This window comes from Gastrolobium bilobum, unplaced genomic scaffold (assembly GCF_033153095.1).
Source record: "Gastrolobium bilobum isolate Gb01-03AN ecotype WA unplaced genomic scaffold, APGP_CSIRO_Gbil_v1 utg55986, whole genome shotgun sequence".
Lineage (NCBI taxonomy): Eukaryota > Viridiplantae > Streptophyta > Magnoliopsida > Fabales > Fabaceae > Gastrolobium > Gastrolobium bilobum.
In genome coordinates this window covers 1,502-29,289 of record NW_026898879.1, presented here as the reverse complement: position 1 = coordinate 29,289, position 27,788 = coordinate 1,502, and the positions used below count along the sequence as shown (strand labels likewise).

Genomic DNA, 27,788 nt, shown 5'->3' with positions numbered 1-27,788 from the left:
AAACTTTTTCTTTTATCTGATTTACATTACATTAACAATTTAACACATAACCTATTATTTCCCGCATTGCCACGAACAAAACTTAATTCCAAATGTTATAATCTGCACAGTCTCATACTTGTACAAATTTCTTGAACGGTCTACCTATGACAATTCTATTTATATCTGTACTAGACAGATATATTCCATTCAAATATGATCATAGAGACCATTCTGAACAGAAAACCTATGGACAGCATAACGGTTGTAATTCAGATAAATCCAAATTCTTGTAATACAGAAAATCTACACAAAACATAAATAAACATTATCACACTTAGAATTCATCCATGAATTCACACAAAATCTGACTCAGTGTCAGTATTGAACACAATTAAACCTGCGAATCTTAAATTGCAACAGATACAAAACATACTGAAATACCTCGTACTGAACTATGGATTTAAGCCAATTCCCAAATACATACAGAAATTCATAACTTCATTACAGATAATTAAAAAAAAAAGGCTAGACCTGCCTCTCAAAAGATAACAGCTGACAACAAGCATGGATACTACACATGCCTCAAAAAGTATATACATATACACACAGATCAAAATACAAAATCCAGCTCCAACATTAGTCACTCTGCACAGGCCTCTTGCCCTGAGATGACTGATCAACATCTGTTGGAATACCTGAAATATATCCTCACAACACGGGGTGAGAAATAAATCTCATAAACTCAGGGTTTATGGAGAAGTCTCCACCAATGAGTTCATTTTCCTGCATGAAAGGTCATATACATAGTATAACATAGATCATATAATCACAGAATAGTATCAGACTACTCGTCTGCACAAATAACTCCCGGAATTAAATCTCAACAGCAACCAGAGCCAACCAGTCCAGGTGCACTAATGGTCTATCTGAAAATGTTCATTGTACAAGAACCCATATACCACAAATCATATCACATCAAATCATGTTATAATCTATATGAATACAGCTATACTATATATCTGACTACCACAAAACACAAACATACAGATATACCTCCAAGATAATAAAATCCCGGTAGAACAAACAAAGAGGAAGAATCCTCCTAAACTAAAAGCTTACCTCTAGTAGCTCCTAGCAAGCTTACTTGGACAACAAGTAATCAAGTCAAATTCAAGTATCTCCCGATTCACACCTGTACCCAGATATATATCAGATTTGACATACACACAACAACTTGTAACACAAGATTCATATCTTGTCCAATCCACATTACACTCTTACACTTAATTTTAGGTTAAACCTACATTCTCACATTAACAATTAGAGACTTAATCATTCAAACTTACTTACACACTCTTTATTTAAGTTTCTATAGTTTAGTTATCAATTAACTTCAATTCCAACCAAATTAAACAAACATGGTCAAATCTCACACAACACATCCACACACATTTTCATGCTTCTCATTCATCATTCTTTACACCACTTTAACATTCATTCATGCATCAAAACATATACTTGAACTTAAGCTTTCAAATCATTAATTTATGTCCTTTAAGTGTCAAATTACTTTCACAAGTTCAAAAACTTAAACCAACCATCCACTTACACTTTATTATCCATCAAGTACATATAACATCATTCAAAATAAATTATACAACATGGATACGCAATTAACTTGAAATGGTTGAATCACATATAATAGATTTTCACGACTTTTATGCATTCAAACTTTAATCCAATGACACCAATCAATTAAATACACATTGAATTCATGTATAAACATTCAATTAATCATGTGTGAATTCATTTTGACTTGGCTACCACAGTTTTCCTTTTACTTTTTCAAGAGATCAAATTTTCTCCAAGGAGAACACAATACCCCGAAGTGGAGCGTTTATCTGAAGGAGAACTTGCCCAATCAGCATCTGAATAGCTACACACATCCGTATTTCCTTTATTTGTGTATAACAAACCCATTCCTGGTGCTCTTTTGATGTATCGAAGAATCCTGACAACTGCATCCTAATGAGAGTCACAAGAAGAGTCAAGGAACTAACTTGCCACACTAATTGCATAAGAAATGTTCGGCCTTGTTACGGTAAGATAGTTTAATTTTCCAACTAATTTGCGATAACAACTGGGATCTGCCAATGGCTCCTCATGTCCTGGTAACAGTTTGACATTAGGATCCATAGGTATATCAATGGGCTTACATCCTGAAATACTAGTCTTCTCTAGGATATCTGTGGCATACTTTCTTTGACAAATGGAAATACCCTACTTGGATTGTGCCACTTCGATCCCTAAGAAATAATGAAGTCTGCCAAGATCTTTGGTCTGAAATTGATTAAATAAGTATTTCTTGAACTTATAAATTCCAGCTTGATCATTGCTAATAATAATGATGTCATCAACATAGACCAGGAGGTAGATGCACTTACTAGACAAGCTATATCGATAGAAAATAGAATGATCGACATCACTTCGGGCTAAACTGAAGGCTTGAACAACAGAAATGAAGTGACTGGACCAGGCTCGAGGAGACTGCTTTAGGCCATGTAAAGATTTATGAAGCTTACATACTATTCCAGAACACCCCCTTGAGAAACAAAACCTGTTAATTGCTCCATGTATACTTCTTCCTGCAAATCACTATGTAAGAAGGCATTTTTTTATATCAAGTTGAAGAATAAGCTAGTGATTAATGGACGCAAGTGCAAGAAACAAATGAATATAAGCCATCTTGGCAACGAGAGAAAAAGTCTCTCCATAGTCAAGGCCAAAAATCTGAGTGTATCCCTTGACCACTAGGCGGGCTTTGAGGCGGTCAACAGTGCCATCAGAACCAACTTTGACTATGAATACCCATCTACAACTGACAACAGATTTTCCGGGAAGAGTGCGAACAAGATCTCATGCGCCATTGGATTAAAGTGCTGTCATTTCATCAATCACCACTTGGCGCCAACCTACATGAGATAGTGCTTCACTTGTGGTCTTAAGAATAGAAAAAAAAGAAAGACTAGAAACAAAGGAAAAATATTGTGAAGAAATTTGGTCATAACTCAAGCAAATATAAAGGGGATGAAGGTTGCGAGTGGATCAAATATCTTTGCGATGGCAAATTGGAGTAATCTCTTATGGAGGCTCCGGATGGGAAGAGACAATTATTGAATACGGTGAGTCAATCGGAGTAGGCTGACACCTGCAACTGGTAAAGACAAATCAACAAAGGAAATTGGAATAATATGATCAATTTGTGACATAGAAGTTTAGGAACTAGAGAATGGTTGTTGATCCATGAAGGTGACATCAGCAGACACAATGTATCGCTTGAGGTTTGGAGACTAACAACGATACCCCTTTTGAAAGCGAGTATAACCAAAGAATATACACTTGAAGGCCTTGGGTGTTAATTTATCTTTTTCTGGAGGGAGATCATGAATTAAGAAGGTACACCCAAATACATACGGAGGCAGTAGATAGGAAGGCGCTCCTGGAAATAAGACATTGTGTGGGACTTCATTTTTAAGCACGGAAGAGGGCATCGCTTGATAAGAAAATAAGAAGTGATAATAGCATCTACCCAAAAACGGAGTGGAATATTCATATGAATTAGAAGGATACGTGTAGTTTCAACCAAGTGTCTATTTTTACGTTCGGCCACTCTATTTTGTTGTGGAGTGTGAGGACAGGTGATTTGGTGTAACACCCCATGTTGCTCCAAGAAAGCAGAAATTCATGAGACATACTCTTTCTCATTATAACTGCATAAGACTCGAGTTGAAGCACCAAATTGAGTATTAATCTCAGCACAAAAATTTTGATAGATAGAAAATAATTTAGAACGGATTTTCATTAAATAAACCCAAGTACAATGAGAAAAATCATCAATAAAAATTACAAAATACTGAAAATCCAAAATGGACATAGCTCGACTCGGACCTCAAATATCAGAATGAACAATAGAAAAGGGAGTATCAGCTCTTTTATTGACTCAATTAGCAAAGGAAGAACAAGTGTGCTTTCCTTGCTAACAAGACTGGTAATTTAAAGACTGGTAACCGAATAAAAAAGTAACCATATGATGAAGCTTGGAGAGCCTTGGATGACCCAGACGACTGTGGATTAGTTGAGGAGAATCTATGAGAGAGCATGCCACTCGAGAATGAGGTGAGGTTAGATAGTAGAGACCTCGTGACTAACAACCCACTCCAATCGTCTTCCCCATACCTGGATCCTGCATAAAGACAGATTGGTCAAAAAAGGTAACAGTGCATGAAAGAGAATGAATTAACTGGCTAACAGAGATTAAATTGAAAGGAATGCTAGGTATATAATAAATAGAGGTCAAGGTCAAATAAGGAGTTAGATTGGCTTATCCAATGACAGGCGTGGTAATGAGCTTATTTTTCAAAGATTCAAAAGCTTTCACACAGTCAGAGTTAAACTCAAATTTTATATCTTTTTCTAATAAGTGGCATAAAGGTCTAGCTATTTTGGAAAAGTCTTTAACAAACCTTCTGTAAAAGCCTGCATGCCCTAAAAAAGATCTCAAGGTTTTTATACTTACTGGTGGTGGCATTTTTGCTATAGCTTCTACTTTGGCTTGATCCACTTCCAGTCCTTCTCTAGAAATTTTGTGTCCCAGGACTATTCTTTCTTTCACCATGAAGTGGTATTTTTCCCAATTAAGCACTAGATTAGAGGACAGACACCTTTGAAGGACTTCTTCTAAATTGTTCAAGCAATGATCATATGACGTCCCCAGTACTGAAACATCATCCATAAAGACTTCTACTCCTTCACCTATTAGATCGGAAAAGATTGACAACATACACCTCTGGAACGTTGCTGGTGCATTACATAACCCGAAGGGCATCATTCTGAAAGCGAACGTTCCATATGGGCAGGTGAAGGTGGTTTTATGTTGATCTTCTGGTGCCAAAGCAATTTGATTATACCCTGAATATCCATCAAGGAAGCAGAAGTATTCTTTTCCTGCTAGGTGGTCCAGCATCTGATCTGTAAAAGGGAGTGGGAAATGGTCCTTCCTGGTGGCATTATTGAGCTTCCTGTAATCTTGGCAGATTCTCCATCCTGTAACCTTTCTCACAGGTATCAGCTCATTCTTTTCATTCTTTTCCACTGTGATGCCTCCCTTTTTGGGGATGCATTGGATAGGACTTACCCAACTGCTGTCAGATATTGGGTATATGATCCCTGCATCCAGCCATTTGATGACTTCCTTTCTCACCACTTCTTTCATTATAGGGTTCAATCTTCTTTGATGTTCCACTGAAAAACTGTTAGGACCAGTCAATAATATTTTATGCATACAAAATGAGGGACTGATACCTTTGAGATCAGCTATGGTCCAACCGATGGCTCCTTGGTATTTTTTTAGCTTGTCAAGCAACAGTCCTTCTTGTTCCTTGGTAAGAAATGAAGAAATGATCACAGGAAGGGTTTTGTTGTTCCCCAGATATGCATACTTCAAATGTTGGGGAAGGGGTTTTAGTTCTAACTCAGGAGGTTTTTCTGAAGAAGGTCTTTTGAGCTGCTTCTCCTTTTTAGTTCTTATCAAAGGTTCAGGCCTTCTTTCTTGCAGATAGCAAATCTGCTCTTCTTGTTGTGGGTCTTCTTCTTCTTCCTCGTATTCTTCTTCCTCTGTTTTTCTGCTATGTTGATTGTTTAACAAAGTGAGAGCATAACATTCTTCCAAGTCTTCTCCTTCATCCTGGAACTTTATTGCTTTGACAATATTGAACTTGATCTCATCGTCATGAACTCTCATGGTTAGTTCCCCCTTTTGTACATTGATAACTGCTCCTCCAATTTCTAGGAACGGTCTACCCAGAATGATGGCAACATCATCATCAGCTTCATAATCCAGAATGATGAAGTCAGTAGGTAAGATAAATTTATCTACTTTGACTAGCAGATCTTCAATCTTCCCTTCTGGCTTGACGATGGATCTGTCTGCCATTTGCAAGGTCACCGTGGTGGGTTTAGTTGGTCCAATGGATAATTGTTTGAAGACAGATAGGGGCATGAGATTGATGCTGGCCCCTAAATCACACAAGGTTTTCCCTTAGTACGTGTTTCCTATAATGCAAGGAATGGTGAAGCTTCCTGGGTCTTGAAGCTTAGGTGGGAGTTTGCCTAAGTATTGACAACTTTCTTGTGTCATTTTCACAGTCTCATATTCCGTTATTCCTCTTTTTTTTGAGAGGACATCTTTCATGAATTTTACGTACCTGGGCATCTGTTCTAGTGCGTCCACCAGAGAAATATTGATGTGAAGTTGTTTTAAAATGTCCAGGAACTTTCCAAAGTGCTTATCCTCCTGTTGTTTTTTTGTTCTTTGAGGGAAAAAATTTTTTGTTGATATTTGCCTGCTTTGAGTTGGACTGATTGGTTGGCTGTTGGCTTCCTTTTCAGGTTCTGGGTTCTGTTCGTCTGTAACTGGTAATTGTTGATGTGCTTTTGGGGCTGCTTCAGGTGTTTTAGTTTGTTCTTTTTCCTTTGGTCGAACTGTGGGTTGTGCTGTGGCTTTCCCACTTCTTAAGGTGACAGCTTTGATTTGCTCTGAAGGGGAGATAGGTGTTACTTTTGGCGAGGTTGTTGAAGGAACGTCAATATTCCTTGCTAATGATCCTTGTGTTCTGGTTTGAAGGTTGGCAGCAATCTGCCCTAGATGGGACTCAATGTTCCTGACCACTGCATCATTCCTGGTGACATATTCCTTGACATAATTTTCCAGGGTGTTGATGCGATGGTCATCTCTGTGGAACGGAACGTAGTTGTTTCTTCTTTGTTCAGACGTTCCACTGCTGCTACCTTGCTGATACTGCTGCTGATTGTTGTTGAATAATCTCTGGTTAATGGGTGGCCTCCATTGGGTGTTGTGGTTCTGATCCTTAATGATAGTTCCTCCAGGGCTTGAATGTGTATTTCGTCCTGCTTGTTGATTGTCTCTGGTGAAGTTCCTATTGCCAAAATTTTCTGCATAACACACTAATGCAGTGGATGGGCAGTCTGTTGAGTCATGAAGGTCACCACAGGCTGAGCATGGTTCTGTTTCAGTTGCTGTGAGTTGTAAAACCTCCATCCTTGGTGCTTCTTAGTCGGCTTTTAGGTTCTTCACTTCATTCATGAGTGATGCCAGCTGGGCTTCCATGGCAGTTTGTTTATCTAGTTCTAGCATGTCTGGCTTCCTCACTGGGCTCACTCTGTCTATTGGCCATTGGAGACATCTTTCAGTAGTCCCTTCTATGATTTCATATCTTGATTCAAGTGTTCCTGTAAAAAAATATCCTCCTGCAACAAAATCTAAGTGAGACTGAGAAGTATGATCAAGTCCTTTATAGAAAGATTGTAACACTTCCCAACTCTCTACCCCATGGTTTGGACATTTTCTTATGATGTCCTTGTATCTCTCCCATGCTTCATAGAGATTTTCTCCATAAATCATTCTGAAGTTAGAGATTTCTGCTCTAACATCTGCTTGTCGAGACATTGGGAGAAACCTCTCTATGAACTTGTTAGAGAGTTCTTCCCATGTGTGGATTGATCCAGGGGTGAGAGTTTTCATCCATGTTTTAGCTTTTAAGCCTAAGGAGTGAGGGAACAACCTCATTCTCATGCTCTCTTATGTTACACCCTCAGCTTTAAAATTGTAACAGATATCTTGGAATGTGGTGAGGTGTGTGTAAGGATCTTCTGCAGGGAGTCCATTGAAGACCCCTGCTTCTCTAATCATGTGAAACATGATAGGTTTTAGTTCAAAATTGGGTGCTACAGGAGGGAGATTACTCCCCTGTCTGGTCTGTTCCTGAAAGGAGCAGCCAAAATTCTGAAGTTCTGTTCAGGGGGAACCTCTTCATTGTTATTATTGTGATCAACCATGTTTTCAGGAAATCTTTCTCTGAGGTTCCTTCTTCTCCTATGGAGTGTACGTTCTGGTTCAGGATCAAAGAGAAACTCAGGTATTTCAATGGAGTGGTTAGAGTCTGTTTCAAACTCTTCACTCATAAACCAATAACACAGGGTATATAGATATGCACAACAGATTCAGTGATAAAGAGAAAAAAATAAAAAAGTAAAGTCAGATATACAGTATATGTGTTAGAAAACAATGATAAGAACAACAGTTAGTGTTTCTGTCCCCGGCAACGGCGCCAAAAACTTGTTGGGTGGTTTGCTGATGGTGGAAAATATAAGTTCTGATAGGGGACGTTCCTCTGTTCTTGCAGAACACAGATTCGTCCCTTAGTTCCAACCCAAGTGCGCAAGTGCACGCATCAAGTAATAAAGGGAGGTATTAATGCCCAAATTATCGTTCCCACGAGGATAGAGTACTAATTATTGTTTTATCACTGTTTATAAAGAGTGAAAATAAGAAGAAAAGTTAGTAAATGAACTGTCTGGTCAAACGTTCTCTACTGTCTTGACAACGTTCCTCAGGAACAGTAGGTTCAACCTGATGGCAAACAGTTGCTCGCTGCGTTATGTATGTGATCCTTCCTGTTTAGAAGAAGGTGAGATAACAATCATTGGAGTTTTTATAAGTACTAAAATAAAATAAAACTACCAAAACAGAAATAACTATAATCAAGAGACAACAAGGTGGTGGTTAAAACAGTTTAACAGAAGGAAAAGATTCACTGCTTCACTCTTAAAGGGGTTGTTTTCTCTGCTCAAAACTGAGCACCTTTTGGCTTTGTCCCAGTTTCTTTGCCTGCCAACTCTGATTCCTCAGCTCATGGTCTAGATGGCTCACAAGTTTCCATATTCCTACGGCTCCCTTGACTCCAACAGGTGCTTAGTTCAGAACCTTAAAATGGACGAGTTGACCCCTTATTCCTAAGGTGACCAGTAGCGTTTTTGCCATGACATCTACCTTCCTCCAATGGCTAAGCTGTCTGAAATCCCTTCCTTATTGAAGTTCTTTCTCAGTATGTACCCAATTTCCATTGGCGCACAATGAATATAGCTTACTTAGCCAAAGAAATACAAAAAACTTCGGTCAAGAGCAGAGAAAACAGCCCCTTTAAGAGTGAAGCAGTGAATCCGTTCCTTCTGTTAAACTGTTTTAACCACCACCCTGTTGTCTCTTGATTATAGTTATTTCTGTTTTGGTAGTTTTATTTTATTTTAGTACTTATAAAAACTCCAATGATTGTTATCTCACCTTCTTCTAAACAGGAAGGATCACATACATAACGCAGCGAGCAACTATTTGCCATCAGGTTGAACCTACTGTTCCTGAGGAACGTTGTCAAGACAGTAGGGAACGTTTGACCAGACAGTTCATTTACTAACTTTTCTTCTCATTTTCACTCTTTATAAACAGTGATAAAACAATAATTAGCACTCTATCCTCGTGGGAACGATAATTTGGGCATTAATACTCCCTTTATTACTTGATGCGTGCACTTGCGCACTTGGGTTGGAACTAAGGGACGAATCTGTGTTCTGCAAGAACAGAGGAACGTCCCCTATCAGAACTTATATTTTCCACCATCAGCAAACCACCCAACAACTGTCATAAGCAATGGCTAATTGCATCGCTTGATGAAGCGAAGATGGCCAACGAAGTTGTACTGCTCCTTTAATGTCCGGTTGTAATCCAGCCACAAAGAATGTCATTAAGAGATCATCACTTACATTGGAAACTTGATTCACCAATCTTTGAAACTCCGCCATGTAATCCACTAAAGATCCTTTCTGCAACAGCTTAGCTAATACTCAACGAACATCTTTGTAATTGGATGGTCTAAAGCGCTCACGAACTGCACGAACAAATTCTTCCCAAGATTGAACAGTTCCACCATTAAAGATCCATTGTAACCAATCTACTGCCACACCTTCCATTCTCAAACCCGCGAGTTCCACTCTCATCTGTGCTGGAACCTGCTGAATTTTGAAAAATAATTCAGCCTTGAAGATCCAAGAATTAGGTTCCTTACCATCAAATTTGGGTATCTCAGGTTTCACAAACTTCAAGACATGCCTGGGGACATCGGCATTCCAAGAAGCATTCTGAAGAACACAATGTTGTGGAGGTGGATCATGTGCGGAAGTACTCTCAGAAGACGATCTCGCAATATGAGGTAGAATTTCCCTAAAATTTCTCTGCAATTCTTGAAACCTAGCCTCCATGGAAATCAAAAGTTGCTCAATTCGTTGATTATTTTGATTGTTCTGCTCACGATATTGCAGAAATTCATCAGCCAGCTCCTGCATCTTCATCTTTCCTTGCATGCAAAAATGGTGGTCGTTGAATCCACAGCAATGAAGGCACCAATGATACAGAGTAATTCTCTGTAACAGAAGGAAGAACCAATATCTAAAAGAAGGACAAGCGTATTCTATATTTCTCAATCAATGACATCTGTTACAACATGCATTACTTATATGTTTCAACTAACTACTGCCACATGAGCTTAACTAACCACGTGGGAAGGCCAACTAATTTGGTCACTCGGTTGTATACAACTCCTATATTAGTATTCTACTACTAATGAATGTAGTCTATTGCCCAAGATGGACAACCTTTAATCCTCGCCTTTCTTTCTTGTACATCAGCTACTTTTGTGTCTCTATCACTTTCTCCTTCTGGGATTTTCTTTTCTTTTTTCCTCAAGTTTTATTTTTTTAGGGATTCAATGACAGAAATTGAAAAAAATGATTCTTTTTTTAATTCTAGGAGATAGTAAGTCTTAAAGGCTAAAGCTTTTCACGTGAAGTATGCGTTGTGTTGAAATAATAGACTAAGTAAAATAAAATATATTTCTTTAAATTTTTATTTCACAATTCATGAAAGCAAATATTATTGAACTAAAATATTAATAGATTAAATCACTATTTCAAAACTTTACATTGTATTTTTTTATTGTACAAATATATTTTGTATTTAGAAAAAACTTATAGATAACCTTCAAAAAAATATATCTTAATCTTATTATAATTGAAAAAAATTATAATGAAAACATGGGATTTATGATTTTTCTGTTATAATAACACTAATAATATATTATTATTATAACAATTAAGTCTTGATAAATATTGCAAAATTTTTGATGACTTTAAATTTCATAATATATATATATATATATATATATATATATATTATATATATATTATGAATATTTTTTATTTATTTTAGGTAATAGAATCGATCTTAATATCCGTGTTGATCCTACGATTACGATTTTTTTTTACCCCCATCCGATCCTAAGTAAGATCTCGATTTTAACAACTTGCTCACCATTATCATCAATTTTATTGACTTATATTTCTTAATTTTAATAAAAGATACACCGAATCTAAAATACTACATGATAAGTATTAGTAGTTTTAAATGACATTTATATGATTGTTTAAAAAAGCTGTAATATATAAAGAGGCCGTTATGCCTAATAGAAGCTAGATTTATCATTCTTATATTTTTTGTTTTATTACAGTTAAAATAATTGTAAATCAACATTTGTTAAATTGGATTTTAATGCGTCAATGACAGCTGAAAAGTCCTGATCACTAAGAGCATGGGATTTTGCAACTTTATATAACTCATTAGCTGAAGCCTGAAGCTGCAATTGGAGTAGGTTGGGAAACAGACTCTGCTAAACCCAGGGCAAGTCTTAGATCCTTTTGTTGATGCTTAACAGAGAATGCAGTTGGGTAAAGTGATTGTATCATTGATGGGCCTTTGGTTGAGTACATTGGAGCACTAATTTCACCTATGAAACTACCTCTACTAAGACACATGGATCCAACCCAACTTTCTCGCTGAGAAGGACGCCATCATACTGCCCATGATCATATTGACAACTAGTTTCACTGCAGCTCCACTTCCAACATCACCGAGGTAAAATTTTGATTTCCCCATGATGTCCAAGAGGGGAACAACTGTTTCGTAAAGTCCGACATAATTGATAGATAGTTGGGTCTTTAAACATAATCATGTGTGTAAAAAATGCTTTGTTGGTAAAGACTGTACTCACAATCGCGTAATCTTTTCATCTTAAGGCGATTAGTCTTTGCTTTTTGGCCAGGGAATTTCCTTGGAAAAATTTCCGAAAAAACGTTTGTTAATTTTACTTTTTTATTTTTTGTGTGGCTCTATTCACTATCATCTTTCGTCACCTTGTCTTCCGTCGGACTGTTGAGGTAATTGTTTAACAAATGAATGCTCTCAAACAAATGGTTGTGCTTGTTACCATGATGGAAATGGATGTTTAAATAAGAAAATAAATATATTGAAAATCCTTAATGTGTGACTTGGTTTGCGTAATGGTCACTAGAGTTTTTTTGTTTTCCACTAGTTCCGTCATTGATAATTTGCTATATATTATTAGGGTTATTATTATTATTATTATTATTATTAGTATTTTTTTGTTTGGGGTGCTTGGTAGAAAGCACAAATGGACAAAGGATTTCTCGTATAAACGGTGGGGTAATTGTTAGTCGATCGAATCTTGAACTGGTAGCAGGAAATTGCGCTTAACTCCAGCGTTTCTTGGTCGAAATTCCATATGAAGAAATGTAACCATTCATCAATCAATTTGTGTTTTTTCACTTTTAGGTTCATCGCACAAGAACAAAATTAAAAATCGGAAATTCATATTTTCATATAAATAAATTGAATTAGCGATATTAATCTTTATCCATGACGTGGAAGTTTCTTTGATCTTCTAAAGTTCCAAAATAATTATAATATTAATAGCACAAAGCTTCTTGTAACTTTAACTCTCTTTTTCTTTTTCTTTTCTATGCACTATTCGGCAAAAATGAAATACAACTCAACTCTTATGGACAGATTACGGAAAATTTTCCACTTTACAATCCTTCTGAAAAACAACTTTGCCGTTTATGATAAATGCACCTATCAATAACAATTATCTATTTTAAATAACTTTCTCGTTCTTTAGTTGAATTACTTTTTTTTTTTAGTTTTTTCAAAGTAATTTCAGCCGATAGCCGAAGACGAATATTTTTGAAGCATAAAAATCAATGATGTAGGTTTTGTCTCTACCAACAACGTTTTTTCTAGACAAATTACCTTAATGTCACCTATTCATATAATCAAAAATTAATACCATTTAGAGTCACGTGTAAGTCTTATAATCAGCGTTATCCAATTGTAGAATTTCCGATTATGTGGATTGAAGAGAGAAGGTGAGATTGGAGAGAACAAAAAATTAACAATAAGTGAGAAACAATAAATTTAAAACTGATAATCCAATAAGTATAACCGCCTACATAAATTCATTAAATTAATTCATTTTAAACAGTTACATAACTAAACAGTTATGTAATTAAATCAATTATCATTTATATATCCTCGGTCGCGTAATTAATTTAAGGCTTTAATGTTTTTACGGTAAACGTAGATAAGTTATTTCAAAATGACATCGTTTTGAGTTGAAAAATTTAAAAATTATAATGAAAAAGACTATTATAATCCTGAAATAAATTATAATTATAAAAAGGCCTTAATTATACATGTTATAATTAACTGTAGAAATAAATTATAATCCTGAAATAAATTTTTGCCTCAAAATAATATCATTTTGAGCTCAATGTATATAAATTGTACATGTTAAATGTAGAAATAGCAACGCTCTGATTTAATATTACAAATCTTAAAAAGATGGAACGTATAACATTTGAAAGAGAAATACAGGTCGAAGCAAATCTATAATAATTTTTAAGATTAAAATTAATTGGAAGGCTAACCAACACCACTCCGAAAGCAGATGCGTCCAAGATCAGAATTATCCCTTAATAACATTGTCTGTTGTCGTCATCATCAAGGTTGAGGATGTCATAACCGATGAAGACGTTGGATATGGCTAAGAAAAATATTGAACAACCGACTATAAAATGAAAAAATTTCCAAAATATTCTATACTTGTGATGATTTTCAGGCTTCAGAAATATAGCAACACATACTTGAACATATGTCAGATACATTAAAGTGATCCCATTGAATCTGTGTGAAGCATTGTGAATTCCAGGATGATTATGATTTTCCATATACAAACCAGTACAAAAGCCGATAGAGCCAATAAAAAATGCTAGAGATACACATGCTCGATGCAAAACGCTCCACAATCACATTCAAATTCTTTCACTAAGAGGCATTAGAAATCCCCAACTAAAAGAACTCAAGATTCCATGGACCTGAAAATGCAAAGTGTTATTAATGCATACTATGTCATTCAAAGTTTTAAACTGATGAAAAAAGTACAAATAAATTCAAATTAAAGAGTTAGTCTAACTAATTACGTTTTTTAGTGTCGTGTTGGAGGAATTCACTTTTACACCTGTTTCTGAAATATTCCCAGATATAAAATCCAAGGTACCAAAAGACTGAAGATTAGGTCCTGATAGGAAATGTGCTCTTAAAGTTCCATCATCCCATGCAAAACCTTCTTGCCAAACGTGATTCACCAAAGTCACATTGGATGGAAAGTTGGAAACTTGCAAAGATGATCTTGTGGCCGTTTGTTTGTGTAGATTGCTAAAACATTATGAACAGGGAAACTGAGATTACCGTGTTGCTAGAGAGTTACATACCTTGTTATTGGTGAGGTATAGGCTTTAAAAGTCCCGTATGATGTTGGAACAGCCACAAATGCTTGGGAACCAATCATATCCAAGGTGTTGTTTTTGCTTTTTTGGCAGCATGGCATGGTACGAAGCACAAATGATAAAGGATTTCTTGTAGAAACGGTGGAGTACTTGTTATTCGATCAAATCTCGAACTTGTAGCGGGAAGTTACGCTTAATCGCAGCGTTTCTCGGTTGAAATTCCGTAGAAATGTAAACATTCAACAACTTGTGTCTTCTACCTTAGGATTAATCATAAAAGAACAAAATTGGTTTTCAGAAATTCATATTTTCATAAACATAAATAAAATTAGGGATATTAACTTTTATCCACCATGCAAAAGATTCTTTGATCTTCAAAAGCGCCTAGAATAATTGTGATCATTAATGGCAGAAAACTTTTGATAGCCTAGACCTTTTTTCTTTCCTGTATGCTTTTGATAAGGATATGGGCACACTATGAGGATTTTTCCGTTTAACCTTCTGTCAAACAATTGTCCTTCATAATAAATGCACCTATCAATAATAGTTATTTATTTTCATATTTCCTATCTTCTAGCCAAATTACCTTTATATAACTTGCACATTAAATCAAAATTAATACCAACTTTATACTACAGTCACATGTAGGCCTTACAAGATGCATTATCCAATTGTAGAATTTCGGTTGGTGAGATTGGAGAGAGTGGAAAAAATTAGCAAAAAATGAGAAACATTGGATTTAAAACTGATAATCTAATAATGGCCCGTTTGGATGACTTTTTAAAAAAATGACTTTTTAAAAAAATGACTTTTTTTAAATTATTTTTTCAAAAGGTAAAGTTATTTTATGTTTAGATGTATGATCTAAAAATCACTTTTACATAAAAAAAAATTGTTTGGATGTTAAAATAAAAAAACATTTTTTATATATAAAATTACAATAAATGAGAGATAAAATAGTATGATCGTGGGATAAACAGAGATAAAATATGTATGATAGGATAAAGTTAAAATTGTATTTTAAAAATTAATATTATCTTTTTTCCAAAAAACAAATTATTTTTTTTTTTAATTTCTGCTTTTTTTAAAAGCAACCAACCACTGGCTATAAAAAAAAGTTACATTTTAACTTTTATTTTAAATTTTACTTTTTTTAAAAGTTGTTATCTAAACATCTAAAAATTCTCAAAAAGACTTTTATTTTAAAAAAAAGTAACTTTTTTAGAAATAAAAACTCATCCAAACAAACACTAAGTGTGGTAAGCATAGCTGATAAGTATAGCAGCCTAGAAAAATTAAGTAAATCAATAAAATTGATTCATTATACACAATTACGTAACTAAACTACCTAATACCTAAATAAAGCGACTGATTATCATTTATCCTTGGAATTTCGCGTAATTAATTTAATATTACAAATGTTAAAAACAAAATGGAATGTATGAGCACCGAATTTAAATAATAAGAACATTAAAGGTCAAATTAAATTTCATTACAATTTTAAAATAATTTTTAAAAGATTGAAATTGGAACGCTAACCAACTCCACTTGGAAAGCAATTACGGCCAAGACCAGAATTACAAAATAATAATATGCTTTCCAGTCATCAACCTTGAGCATGAAAAAACCGATGTGGGCGTTCAATATGGCTAGGACAAAATTGAATTACCGACTATATAATGAAAAATTTCCCAAAATATTCTGTTCCTGATCATTCTCTGGCTTCAGAAATATAGCAACACATACTTGAACATATGAAATATAGCATTTATTAAAAAGAAAAGAAAAGTTTTACACGCAAAAATCAAAGGGTCACAACATGAGAATTGAATTCTCATGCAACATAATAAAATGTTTTGCACAAAGCAAATTTGTAATCATTCCAAAGATGAAAGTTAGAAGGATAACCGATTCCACGACCCAAGCTAATCCGGCCAAGAACAGAACTGTCCCATAATAAATACCTTTGCTGTCGTCATCATCAAGGTGTAGGATGTCATAACCGATGAAGCCGTTCAACATTGCTAGGAAAGAAATTGAATAACCGACTATAAAATGAAAAAATTTCCAAAATATTCTATACTTGCGATGATTTTCAGGCTTCAGAAATATATCAACACATACGTGAACATATGTTAGATACATTAGAGTGATCCCAATAAATCTGTGTGAAGTATTATGAACGCCGGAATGAGTATGATTTCCCATATACAAACCAGTAGAAAAGCCAGCAGAGCAAATAAAAAATACCATAGATACACATGCTCCATGCAAAAAGCTTGCAGGTGCTCCACAATCAAATTCAAATTCTTTCATGAAGCCGAATATTATCCCAAGAGGCATTAAAAATCCCCAACTAAAAGAACTCAAGATTCCATGGACCTGAAAATGCAAATTGTTATTAATGCATACTATACCATTCAAAGTTTCAAACTGAAGATAAAAGTATAAACAAATTCAAATTAAAGAGTTAGTTTAACTAGTTATGTCTTTTAGTGTCGTATTTGAGGAATTCACTTGTACACCTGTTTCTGAAACATTCCCAGATATAAAATTCAAGGTACCAAAAGACCGAAGATTAGGTCCTGATAGGAAATGTGCTTTTAAAGTTCCATCATCCGAAGCAAAACCTTCTTGCCAAACGTGATTCACCAAAGTCACATTGGATGGAAGTTGGAAACTTGCAAAGATGATCTTATGGCCGTCTGTGTAGATTGCCGAAACATTATGAACAGGGAAACTAAGATTACCGTGTTGCAAGAGAGTTTCATAACTTGTTATTGGTGAGGTATAGGCTTTGAAAGTCCCATAAGATGTTGGAACAGCCACAAATGCTTGGGAACCAACCATACCCTTTGAGGTGGGGTTGATGGCCCAAGCAATCCAACTAGAGTCCGTTGTGTTTTCCTTCTTGAAAGCAACATCAACTGTTCTTGAGGATGGATAGTAATTCCAGTGCATAGAGGATTTCAGAAATTGCAAATCCTTGCATGCTGCATAGTTAATGTGATTAGGAAAAGTGTATGAACTGCATGGCTTTGGTTCATTAATGAAAGTGTGAGAAACAAAGATGTGTGTGAAGAGTATGAGAAAAAAGAGAAGGTTTCCAAACGAAAACATGATTAGGGAGGAAAAAAAAATAGAGACGGTTTTGTTGAATGTTTAGAACCCTTTGCAATGCTTCCATGTCATACGTGATGGCTTTTATTTTTGTTTTATTTTTTCTTGTTATGTATTGAATAGTTTATCTTATCTTATTGTTGAAGTGGAAACTTTATCTTATTGTTAGATATATTTGAATTTAAACCATGAAAACTTATCTTATCTTGTTGAAGAATTTTTTTTATCTTTTTGTAAAATGTTTTTTAATTTAAGCAATGCAATATATTTTATCCTACATTTTTTCACGTATTAATTTGTAACATGAACATCAAAATAAGTTTGACAAATTATTTTGAAATATCTACACAACTAATTATCTAATCCCTTATATATATATATATATATATATATATATATATATATATATATATATATATATACACATGGCATTAATCATAGTAAGATTATATTATATATGATAAATTACAAATAAAATAAAGTACGAAAATTATTTGATAGGAAAATAATAAGTAGACGTGTAGATATTTCAAAAATTAACCATAGAAAGTTTTTTGTTTTCTACCAGTTCCGTCATTGATGATTTGCTATATTATTTAGGTGTTGTTTTTGCTTTTTTGGCAACATGGCATGGTACGAAGCACAAATGATAAAGGATTTCCGGGAGAAACGGTGGGGACGTGGGGTACTTGTTATTCGATCAAATCTCGAATTAGTAGCGGGAGGTTACGCTTAATCGCAGCGTTTCTAGGTTGAAATTCCATTGAAATGTAAACATTCAACAATTTGTGTCTTCTACTTTAGGATTAATCATAAAAGAACAAAATTGGTTTTCAGAAATTCATATTTTCATAAACATAAATAAGATTAGGGATATTAACTTTTATCCAAGATGCAAAAGATTCTTTGATCTTCAAAAGCGCCTAGAATAATTGTGATAATTAATGGCAGAAAAATTTTGAGCAATGTTGTTAAAATCGAGATCAAGTAAAATCGAAAAGGGATTAAAAAATCGTAAAACGTAAAATTGTATTAGCATAACTAGTATAGCTGTATTAGTGAGCTTGTTTAAGTGCTTAACTGTATCTAGTTCAGGTTGTTAGTTTGTTAGATGCTGAGTCAGCAATGCATTAACCACCTCTCTATTAAATAGAGATAAGTGTACAGTGTAAGTGTTAACTCACTATTCATTTTTCTCTAATCACAATGTTCATCTTTCTGATCTCTCTCTTCTCCTCTTCTCTCTTCTCTCTCACACCATCAATGGTGGTTTTCTATTATGGTATCAGAGCCCTCTCCTAGGGCCTGATCCATTCAACAAGCTTCAATCATGTCTTCCGCTACCAATCTCAATGACAACAGCATAACACAACCAGAGAAGTCAAATTCCAGATCTACAATGGAAAACAAGGATCCATCCACACTCTTCAACTTCTCAATATCAGCAAAACTCACAGAAGATAACTATCTCTTCTGGAACCAAATCATTGAACCGGTTATAACATCACACCAGTTGCAGCGTTTCTTGGTGAACCCTAAGATCCCCTTGAAGTTCAGTTCTGAACAGAATCGCGAAGATAATGTCTCCACTCCAGAATACACAGAGTGGTTAACACAAGATCAAATGCTTCTGACCTGGTTATTATCAACCATTTCTGAACAAATAGTTAATGACATTCTTCCAGTCAAGCATTCATTCGAAGCTTGGGAGAACATACACAAGTTGTTTCATGGAGTTATGAAATCGAGAGCAAGACAACTCAGATCTGAACTCAAAACAATGAAGAAAGGAACGAAAACAGCCAAAGAGTATCTTACGCGAATCAAAACAATTTGTGACACTCTCAAATCGATTGGAAGTCCAGTATCTCTGGAAGAACACACTGAGACTATACTTGAAGGTTTGTCATCTGAATACAATCCTTTTGTAATGATGATACATGGTCGAGACAGATCGTACTCAGTAGCAGATCTTGGAGTTGAGCTTATGGCTCATGAACAGCTTCTCCTTAAGCAGAATGAACAACTGCTAGCTGAAGGAGCATCTGTGAATCTTACACAACGCAGTACAGCTCCTCTGAGTACTGAACCAGAAGAAGAAGATGATTTTAGTTTTCAGAACAGAAAACAAGATCGATCAGATCATCAATCTTTCACTGCAAAACGCTATCACACTTCCTCTGGTGAAAGCAGAGGACGAGCAAGACCTGGAGGAAGGTTTGGTCGTGGAAGAGGACGTGGAAATAGAACAAATGTCCATTGCCAATTGTGTTACAAATTTGGCCATGATGTGCGTGACTGCTGGCACAGGTTTGAGGAAAATTTCATGCCAAACCTACCTCCACCACAACACACTTCTTATCCACAATTTTTTACTCATCCGCAAGCTCAGAGTATCAAGTCCTTCCAATACAGTAGACCACAGGCTCAGCCACATGCACAAGCTTACCTGGCAGCATCATCAGCTACTAACTCAGCACAACCTCTTGAGTGGCTACCTGATTCAGGTGCTTCCAATCATGTGACTGGAGCCTCTCAGAATGTTACACACGGACATCAGCTTAGTGGTACTGATCATATTTTGATTGGGAATGGTCAAGGTTTGCCTATAACAGCTATTGGATCTTCTTCCTTTTTATCTCCTGTTGATAATAGAACTTGTCTACACCTTAAACACCTTCTTTTAGTTCCATCAATCACTAAGAATCTCATCAGTGTTAGTAAGTTTGCTAAAGATAACTCAGTTTTCTTTGAATTCCATTCTGATATTTGTCTTGTGAAATGTCAGGATTCCCATAAAATCCTGCTTCAAGGTACTGTTGGTGATGATGGTCTGTACCGTTTTCCAGATCTCCAGTTTGCTAAGGACACTACTTCAATTCCAAATAAATCTCCTTCCAAGTCTGTCAATCTTGCTAATATACCTGTCAATTCCAGTATTCAGTATTCCAAGTCTACTGTTGATGTAATAGATGATAGCAATGCACCTTCTGCATTTGTAAACAATTCAATGTACACATTGTGGCACTGCCGTCTAGGGCACCCACACTTAGACTCCCTCAAGAGAGTACTTCAGTCTTGTAACATACATCACAGTAATAAAATGCCACAATTTTGTGCTTCTTGCTGTTGTGCTAAGGCTCATAGGTTACAGTCAACACCCTCTACTACTGAATATAAGGAACCATTTGCTCTTGTACATAGTGACCTTTGGGGACCCTCACCTCTAAAATCAACTCTTGGAAATAGCTATTACATCTCTTTTGTAGATGCCTATACCAGATACACATGGCTCTATCCTTTAAAACAAAAAATCAGATGCACTCACAGTCTTTAAACAATTTCATGCCATGATATCTAACCAGTTTCAACTTCCTCTAAAAGCCTTACAAACAGATTGGGGTGGTGAGTTTAGAGCCTTTACCCATTATCTTCAAATGAGTGGAATAGCCCATAGAGTAACTTGTCCTCACACATCTCATCAAAATGGTGTAGTTGAGAGAAAACACCGTCACATTGTGGAAACTGGGTTAGCTCTTCTAGCTCACTCCTCTCTTCCAATGAAATATTGGGATTATGCTTTCACTACTTCCTGTTACCTAATAAACAGACTTCCTTCTTCTGCCATTAATTTTGAGATCCCACATACCAGACTTTTACACCAACAGCCTGATTACAAGTTTCTCAAAATTTTTGGCTGTGCATGTTTTCCTTTTCTCCGTCCTTACAACAAACACAAGTTGGAATTTAGATCTAAAGAGTGCATCTTTCTTGGCTATTCATCCAGTCACAAAGGTTATATCTGTCTCAGTCCAGAAGAGCGAATTTTTATTTCAAAAGATGTACTATTCAATGAGTTTCGTTTTCCTTACAAGGAATGGGAAAATCCTACTAAATCCTCTCTCAGGTCACAATTACCTACCCCTGTGTCATTTCCCTTACACATACTACCACAGCCTACTCATCCCACATCACCGAGTTCCTACCCCACTGGTTCTCCTACTTCTGCATCTAATGCAGTAGCTGTTGAGCATAGTCCAGCACAGACACTGTTGCCTACTGTAGTAACTGTTGAACAAAGTACACCACAGACACCGTTGCCTACTGCAGTAGCTGTCCAGCATGGTTCAACACAGTCACTGTTGCCTGTTGTTTGTCCTATTGATACACTGGCCCCTTCCTCTATTCCACCTATGCAAGAGTCTCTTTCTCCTGTCCTATCTACACATGAGTCACCTTCACCTAATTTTCCTACCCGTGACCCTCCTTCTCCTATACTATCCACACATGTGAATTCCCATACTGGTGGTCTTATCCCTGGTAGTCCCACTATTTCTCCTCCTAGTCATTCTCGTAGTAGTGACTCTGAATCCAGTTTCTCTTCTGATCCTCCTTATACATCACCATCTGAGTATGTCCCATCTGGCTCACTTAGTTCTTACTCATCTGGTCATTCTATTACTACTAGATCCAAAGCCTTGGCCAGAAATATTGCCTTGCTTACTTATCTTGAGCCCACATCTGTTAAGCAGGCTCTTGCTAGTCCTTGCTGGCACCAAGCAATGCAGTTAGAATTTTCTGCTTTACAAAAGAATCACACTTGGTCCCTGGTTACTTTACCTCATGGCAGAAAGGCTATTGGGTGCAAATGGGTTTTCAAAGTCAAAGAAAACCCTGATGGCAGTGTGAACAAATACAAGGCTAGACTTGTGGCAAAGGGATTCCATCAAAGACCTGGTTTTGACTACAATGAGACTTTCTCCCCTGTTGTAAAACCTATTACTGTTCGGGCTGTTCTCTCTATTGCTCTCACATATAGTTGGCCTTTAAGACAACTGGATATTAACAATGCATTTTTGAATGGTGATCTTGCAGAAGAAGTATATATGGTGCAACCTCCAGGCTTTGAATCCAAAGACAAGTCCCTGGTGTGTAGACTTCACAAGTCCTTGTATGGCCTTAAACAAGCCCCTAGAGCTTGGTTTGATAAGCTCAAAGGTTCTGTTCTGACTCTTGGTTTTCATGCAAGTAAATGTGATCCTTCTTTATTCATTTACAAAACTGGTACAATGCGCATCTACATGCTTGTCTATGTAGATGACATAATTATCACAGGGAACAATTCTGCATTTATCCAACGTTTCATTACTCAGCTCAACTCCAACTTTGCTCTCAAGGATCTAGGTGAACTAGACTACTTTCTTGGCATTGAAGTGAAAAGGGACTCTGCTGGTTCTCTCTCTCTCAATCAATCCAAGTACATCAGAGACTTACTTTCTCGGGTTAATATGAGTGATTCCAAGCCAATTTCCACTCCCATGGCTTCTAGTTGCAAACTATCCAAATCTGGTAGCATCCTTGTTGAGGCCCTCATCTATACAGGTCAGTTGTGGGAGCCTTGCAGTATGCCACAATTACAAGGCCAGACATTTCTTTTGCTGTGAATAAGGTTTGTCAATTCATGAGCCAACCATATGTGGAACACTGGAAAGTAGTTAAACGTATCTTGCGCTACCTTCAAGGTACAATCACTCATGGCTTGCATTTCCAACCAGTTAAATCTGCATCTGGCTCTTTTGGTCTTACAGCCTTTTGTGATGCGGATTGGGGTGGTGATCCTGATGATAGGAGATCCACCTCTGGTGCTTGCATCTTCCTAGGGCCTAATCTTATCTCTTGGTGGTCTAAGAAGCAATCCATTGTTGCTAGATCTTCTGCAGAAGCCGAATACAGAAGCATGGCCCTTATTTGCGCAGAGATCTTGTGGATTAAATCATTGTTTCATGAACTACATTTGTCACTTTCTGTTCCACAAATTCTTTGTGATAACATGAGTGCTGTTGCTATAGCACATAATCCCATCCTGCATGCCAAAACAAAGCACCTAGAACTTGATCTGCATTTCCTTCGTGAAAAGGTTGTGGCAAAAGATATCCTTGTTCATCATATCCCTGCTGCAGATCAGCTGGCTGATTGCTTCACCAAACCATTACCTCTGGCTTCCTTCAGTGACTTCACACACAAGCTCAGAGTGTTGAACTCGGCTCTGCCTCGCCAACCCTGCTGATCTTGAGGGGGAATATTAGCATAACTAGTATAGCTGTATTAGTGAGCTTGTTTAAGTGCTTAACTGTATCTAGTTCAGGTTGTTAGTTTGTTAGATGCTGAGTCAGCAATGCATTAACCACCTCTCTATTAAATAGAGATAAGTGTACAGTGTAAGTGTTAACTCACTATTCATTTTTCTCTAATCACAATGTTCATCTTTCTGATCTCTCTCTTCTCCTCTTCTCTCTTCTCTCTCACACCATCAATGGTGGTTTTCTATTAAATTGTAATATAAAAAAATCATAAAAACGTAAAAGCGTTTGGAATATTAGTAAAATCGTTTGGACGAAAAAAAAATAATAAAAATATAAAATCGTAGTGATAAATTGAAATTTTAACAACTATGCTTTCGATAGGCTAGACCTTTTTTCTTTCCTGTATGCTCTTTGATAAGGATGAGATACAATTCTTATGGGCACACTATGAGGATTTTTCCGTTTTACCTTCTGCTCAAACAATTGACCTTCATAATAAATGCACCTATCAATAATAGTTATTTATTTTCATCTTTCCTATCTTCTAGCCAAATTACCTTTATATAACTTGCACATTAAATCAAAATTAATACCAACTGTAGGCCTTACAAGAAGCATTATCCAATTGTAGAATTTTGGTTGGTGAGATTGGAGAGAGTGGAAAAAATTAGGAAAAACTGAGAAACATTGGATTTAAAACTGATAATCTAATGTTATCAAAAAAATAAAAAAAATAAAACTGATAATCTAATAAGTGTGGTAAGCATAGCTGATAAGTACAACAGCCTAGAAAAATTAAGTAAATCAATAAAATTTATTCATTATACACAATTACGTAACTAAACTACCTAATACCTAAATAAAGCGACTGATTATCATTTATCCTTGGAATTTCGCGTAATTAATTTAATATTACAAATGTTAAAAACAAAATGGAATGTTTGAGTACTGAATTTAAATAATAAGAACATTAAAGGTCAAATTAAATTTCAATACAATTTTGAAATAATTTTTAAAAGATTGAAATTGGAACGCTAACGAACTCCACTTGGAAAGCAATTACGGCCATGACCAGAATTATAAAATAATAATATGCTTTCCAGTCATCAACCTTGAGCATGAAAAAACCGATGAGGGCGTTCAATATGGCTAGGACAAAATTGAATTACAGACTATATAATGAAAATTTTCCCAAAATATTCTGTTCCTGTGATCATTATCTGGCTTCAGAAATATAGCAACACATACTTGAACATATATGTCAGATACACATGCTCCCATATACAAACCAGTACCAAAGCCAGCAGAGCCGATAAAAAATGCTAGAGATACACATGTTCGATGCAAGTGAAACGCTGTTTCGGGTCCTGCACAATCAAATTCAAATTCAAATTCAAATTCTTTCACGTAACTAAAAGCACTCAAGAATCCATGGACCTGAAAGTGCAAATTGTTAGTCGTGCATATTAAATTATTCGAAGTTTCAAACTGATAATAAAAATCTAAATAAATTACAATTAAAGAGTTAGTCATCATGCATTACTACTAGTCCGTGATTTTTGCGTTTCTGAGTGTCGTAATTGAGTTCACTTTTCCACTGATTTCTGAAAAAGATATGAAATCCAACAGATACGAAATCCAAGGTACAAAATGATGCGCTCTTAGAGTCCCGTTATCGAAAACAAAGCCTTCTTTGCCAAAAGTGATTCAGCAAAGTCGCATTGGATAGAAGTTAGAAACTTGCGAAAATGATCTTGTCTCCATTTGTGTAGATTGCCGAAACATTATGAACGGGAAGCTGAGATTACCGTGTTGCAAGATAGTTACATAACTTGTTATTGGTGAGGTATGGGCTTTAAAAGTCCCATATGATGTTGGAACAGACACAAATGCTTGTGAACCAACCATACCCTTTTGTGCTGGGATTGATGGCCCAAGCAATCCAACCTGAATTCGTTGTGTTTTCCTTCTTGAAAGCAACATCAACTGTTCTTAAGGGTGGGTAGTGTTGCCTTGCTAACAGTTATGCAAGTAGCGCGCGAGTATACGCGACAACAAGTAATACAGGGCGTATTTGAGACCCTCTTATCGTTCCCACAAGGATTTTTAGCGTGTATAACTTGACTAAAATTGGTAATTGCTAAAACTGAATTTAATCTAAATATTGGGTAAAAATAAAAGAAATTAAATAATCTCAAAATTGAGTTAGAATGCTACTACCATTGACTCTAAGTATTTTTTTTTTATTTTCAGATTTGATTTCTTGAACTGAAGATTGGAAAATGGAAAGAAAGCAAATTAAACATTTGATTCAAAGAGATTTTATATGAAGAAGAAATCAGTAAACAGAATTAAAAGTGAGATATTGGAAATCAAGTGAAAAGAAATCTGAGTTGTTGACAGATAAGTTGTAAAAATAGGTTGAGTTTCGGTTACCCTTCCCAACATCCACTGAATGAATGCTAATTATAGATTATTAAAAATTAACTCCCTGGTAATGGATCTTTCCTTATTGATTTTAATCTCTTAAAACCATTTTGTCCTAAACAAACATTTGCACATCTCTATGCTAAATGAAGCAAAGACTCATTTAGTTCCAGTCTAAAAATTACATGGAGGTTGTCCTCATCTCTGACTGACAGCCCTTGAATGCTCTCACACTCAAGTCCATGTGTTTAATACATGTCCAGATTTAGTCATCTCTCAATGCCTAATTCCTAAAATAACATCTACTATCAGGCCTTAATAACAGAATATTTAATTGCAAGCACAATATTAAACAACAGGGAATCAAATTCTAACAAACGCAATTAGCAAACATCCAAACTGTGGTTCGGGTACCTACACCCAACCTAGAGAAAATTAGCTCATACCCATGAGGGTTGAGCTGCAAACAGCGACTAAAATTAAAATGTACAGAATTTTAGAGTGCAGAAAAATAAAAGTACAGCACCAGTCCTAATCACCGGAATATGCTTAGTGTTGTACCAACATGCTAAAAGCTCAACAGAAAAATCAATTCAGTACAGTACCAGAACTTCAAGAATAAAAACTAAAAATATCCAGAAGGAATAGAAATTAAAAACAAGAACAGAAGCTGACCCTCCTGGACTCACTCATTTCTCTCCTTTTTATAGGTCTCCTTCTTTTCTTGCACGATCTTCTGATTCACACCTCAGCAGGCACCCACACGCTCCTTCCAGCCGTGCGATTCCTTTGCAAGGATCACAATCACACTCCAACAATCCCGCTAGCACTCCTAACAAACTCCAGCTCACCCACTCGGTTTTGGCATTTTCTGTATCAAGCAAAAATGGTTAGGGTTCACTGTTTTTGGTAGTGTCGTTCACTTAATGAACCGTGTTTGAGGACTAAAGGATGGTTTGACTGGAATCAAGGAACGGTCTGGTTTTCTTGGTTTGATTTGTAGCAGGGAATTAGGATGGATGGTGTGGATTTGCAGTTGACTGGAGGTGGGTTCTTTTCGCACGGTGTGTGCTAGGATTTTCTCTTCTCAGCCATTGCTTCACGTTTCTGATTCTATCTCTTTCTTCCAATCACTTTCTTTCTTTGCTTTTCCTTCACTTGGGCTTTTGATCAAAGTCCAGCCCATTTGTTTCTGTCTTTCTTTTTCATTTGCTTTTCTTTTCATTTTGGCTTCTTTTCACTTCGGCTTCTGACTTGCTCTTCAAAAGTTCAGCCCATTCCTTGTCTTCTTTTCTTTGCATGGACAATGTCACAAATGGGTCTAAAAAATACAAGTGCAAGCACATTAGTTCTTAAATTGGAATTAATCAACTCAATGCATTTAGGGCTAATATTATACACAAAATATTCTTTTCATTTACAATTTCATATTAAAACCCCATGTTCCAAGTCACATTTCATGGACTTTCCAAGTAGTAATTCCAGTTCAGAGAAGATTCAAGAAATTGCAAATCCTTGCATGCTGCATAGTTTATGCGATTAGGAAAATTGTATGAACTGCATGGCTTT

The 27,788-nt window shown here is 36.0% G+C and overlaps 2 protein-coding genes, 1 non-coding gene and 2 pseudogenes across 3 annotated transcripts; 1 reads left to right on the top strand and 4 right to left on the bottom strand.

Annotated features, from left to right (window-relative positions):
* Positions 1-4,186: 4,186 nt before the first annotated feature.
* LOC133285009 (uncharacterized) lies at positions 4,187-5,974 on the bottom strand. Its single transcript, XM_061482160.1, has 2 exons — positions 4,559-5,974; positions 4,187-4,225 (listed from the first exon to the last, which is right to left on the bottom strand). Exons 1-2 carry the CDS (start codon positions 5,972-5,974, stop codon positions 4,187-4,189), a joined length of 1,455 nt encoding a protein of 484 aa, XP_061338144.1.
* A 1,411-nt stretch (positions 5,975-7,385) lies between these two features.
* On the top strand, positions 7,386-7,492 carry LOC133285014 (small nucleolar RNA R71). Its single transcript, XR_009747962.1, has one exon. It is a non-coding gene; the product is annotated as a small nucleolar RNA R71 (small nucleolar RNA).
* A 3,964-nt stretch (positions 7,493-11,456) lies between these two features.
* Positions 11,457-11,881, bottom strand: LOC133285008 (glyoxylate/succinic semialdehyde reductase 2, chloroplastic-like; annotated as a pseudogene).
* Positions 11,882-13,776: 1,895 nt separating this feature from the next.
* Positions 13,777-14,690, bottom strand: LOC133285007 (cytochrome b561 and DOMON domain-containing protein At5g47530-like; annotated as a pseudogene).
* A 2,374-nt stretch (positions 14,691-17,064) lies between these two features.
* LOC133285006 (cytochrome b561 and DOMON domain-containing protein At3g59070-like) lies at positions 17,065-17,550 on the bottom strand. The gene has a single exon (XM_061482158.1). It carries the CDS (start codon positions 17,548-17,550, stop codon positions 17,065-17,067), a length of 486 nt encoding a protein of 161 aa, XP_061338142.1.
* Between the last annotated feature and the right edge of the window lie 10,238 nt (positions 17,551-27,788).

Coding starts and splice junctions, on each gene's coding strand:
- LOC133285009 (XM_061482160.1), bottom strand. CDS start 5,974: ATGGCAGACAGATCCATCGTCAAGCCAGAAGGGAAGATTGAAGATCTG. Junction 4,226..4,558: donor TAGCAAAAATGCCACCACCA/GTAAGTATAAAA, acceptor GTCTTTATGCAG/GATCCAGGTATGGGGAAGAC.
- LOC133285006 (XM_061482158.1), bottom strand. CDS start 17,550: ATGCACTGGAATTACTATCCATCCTCAAGAACAGTTGATGTTGCTTTC.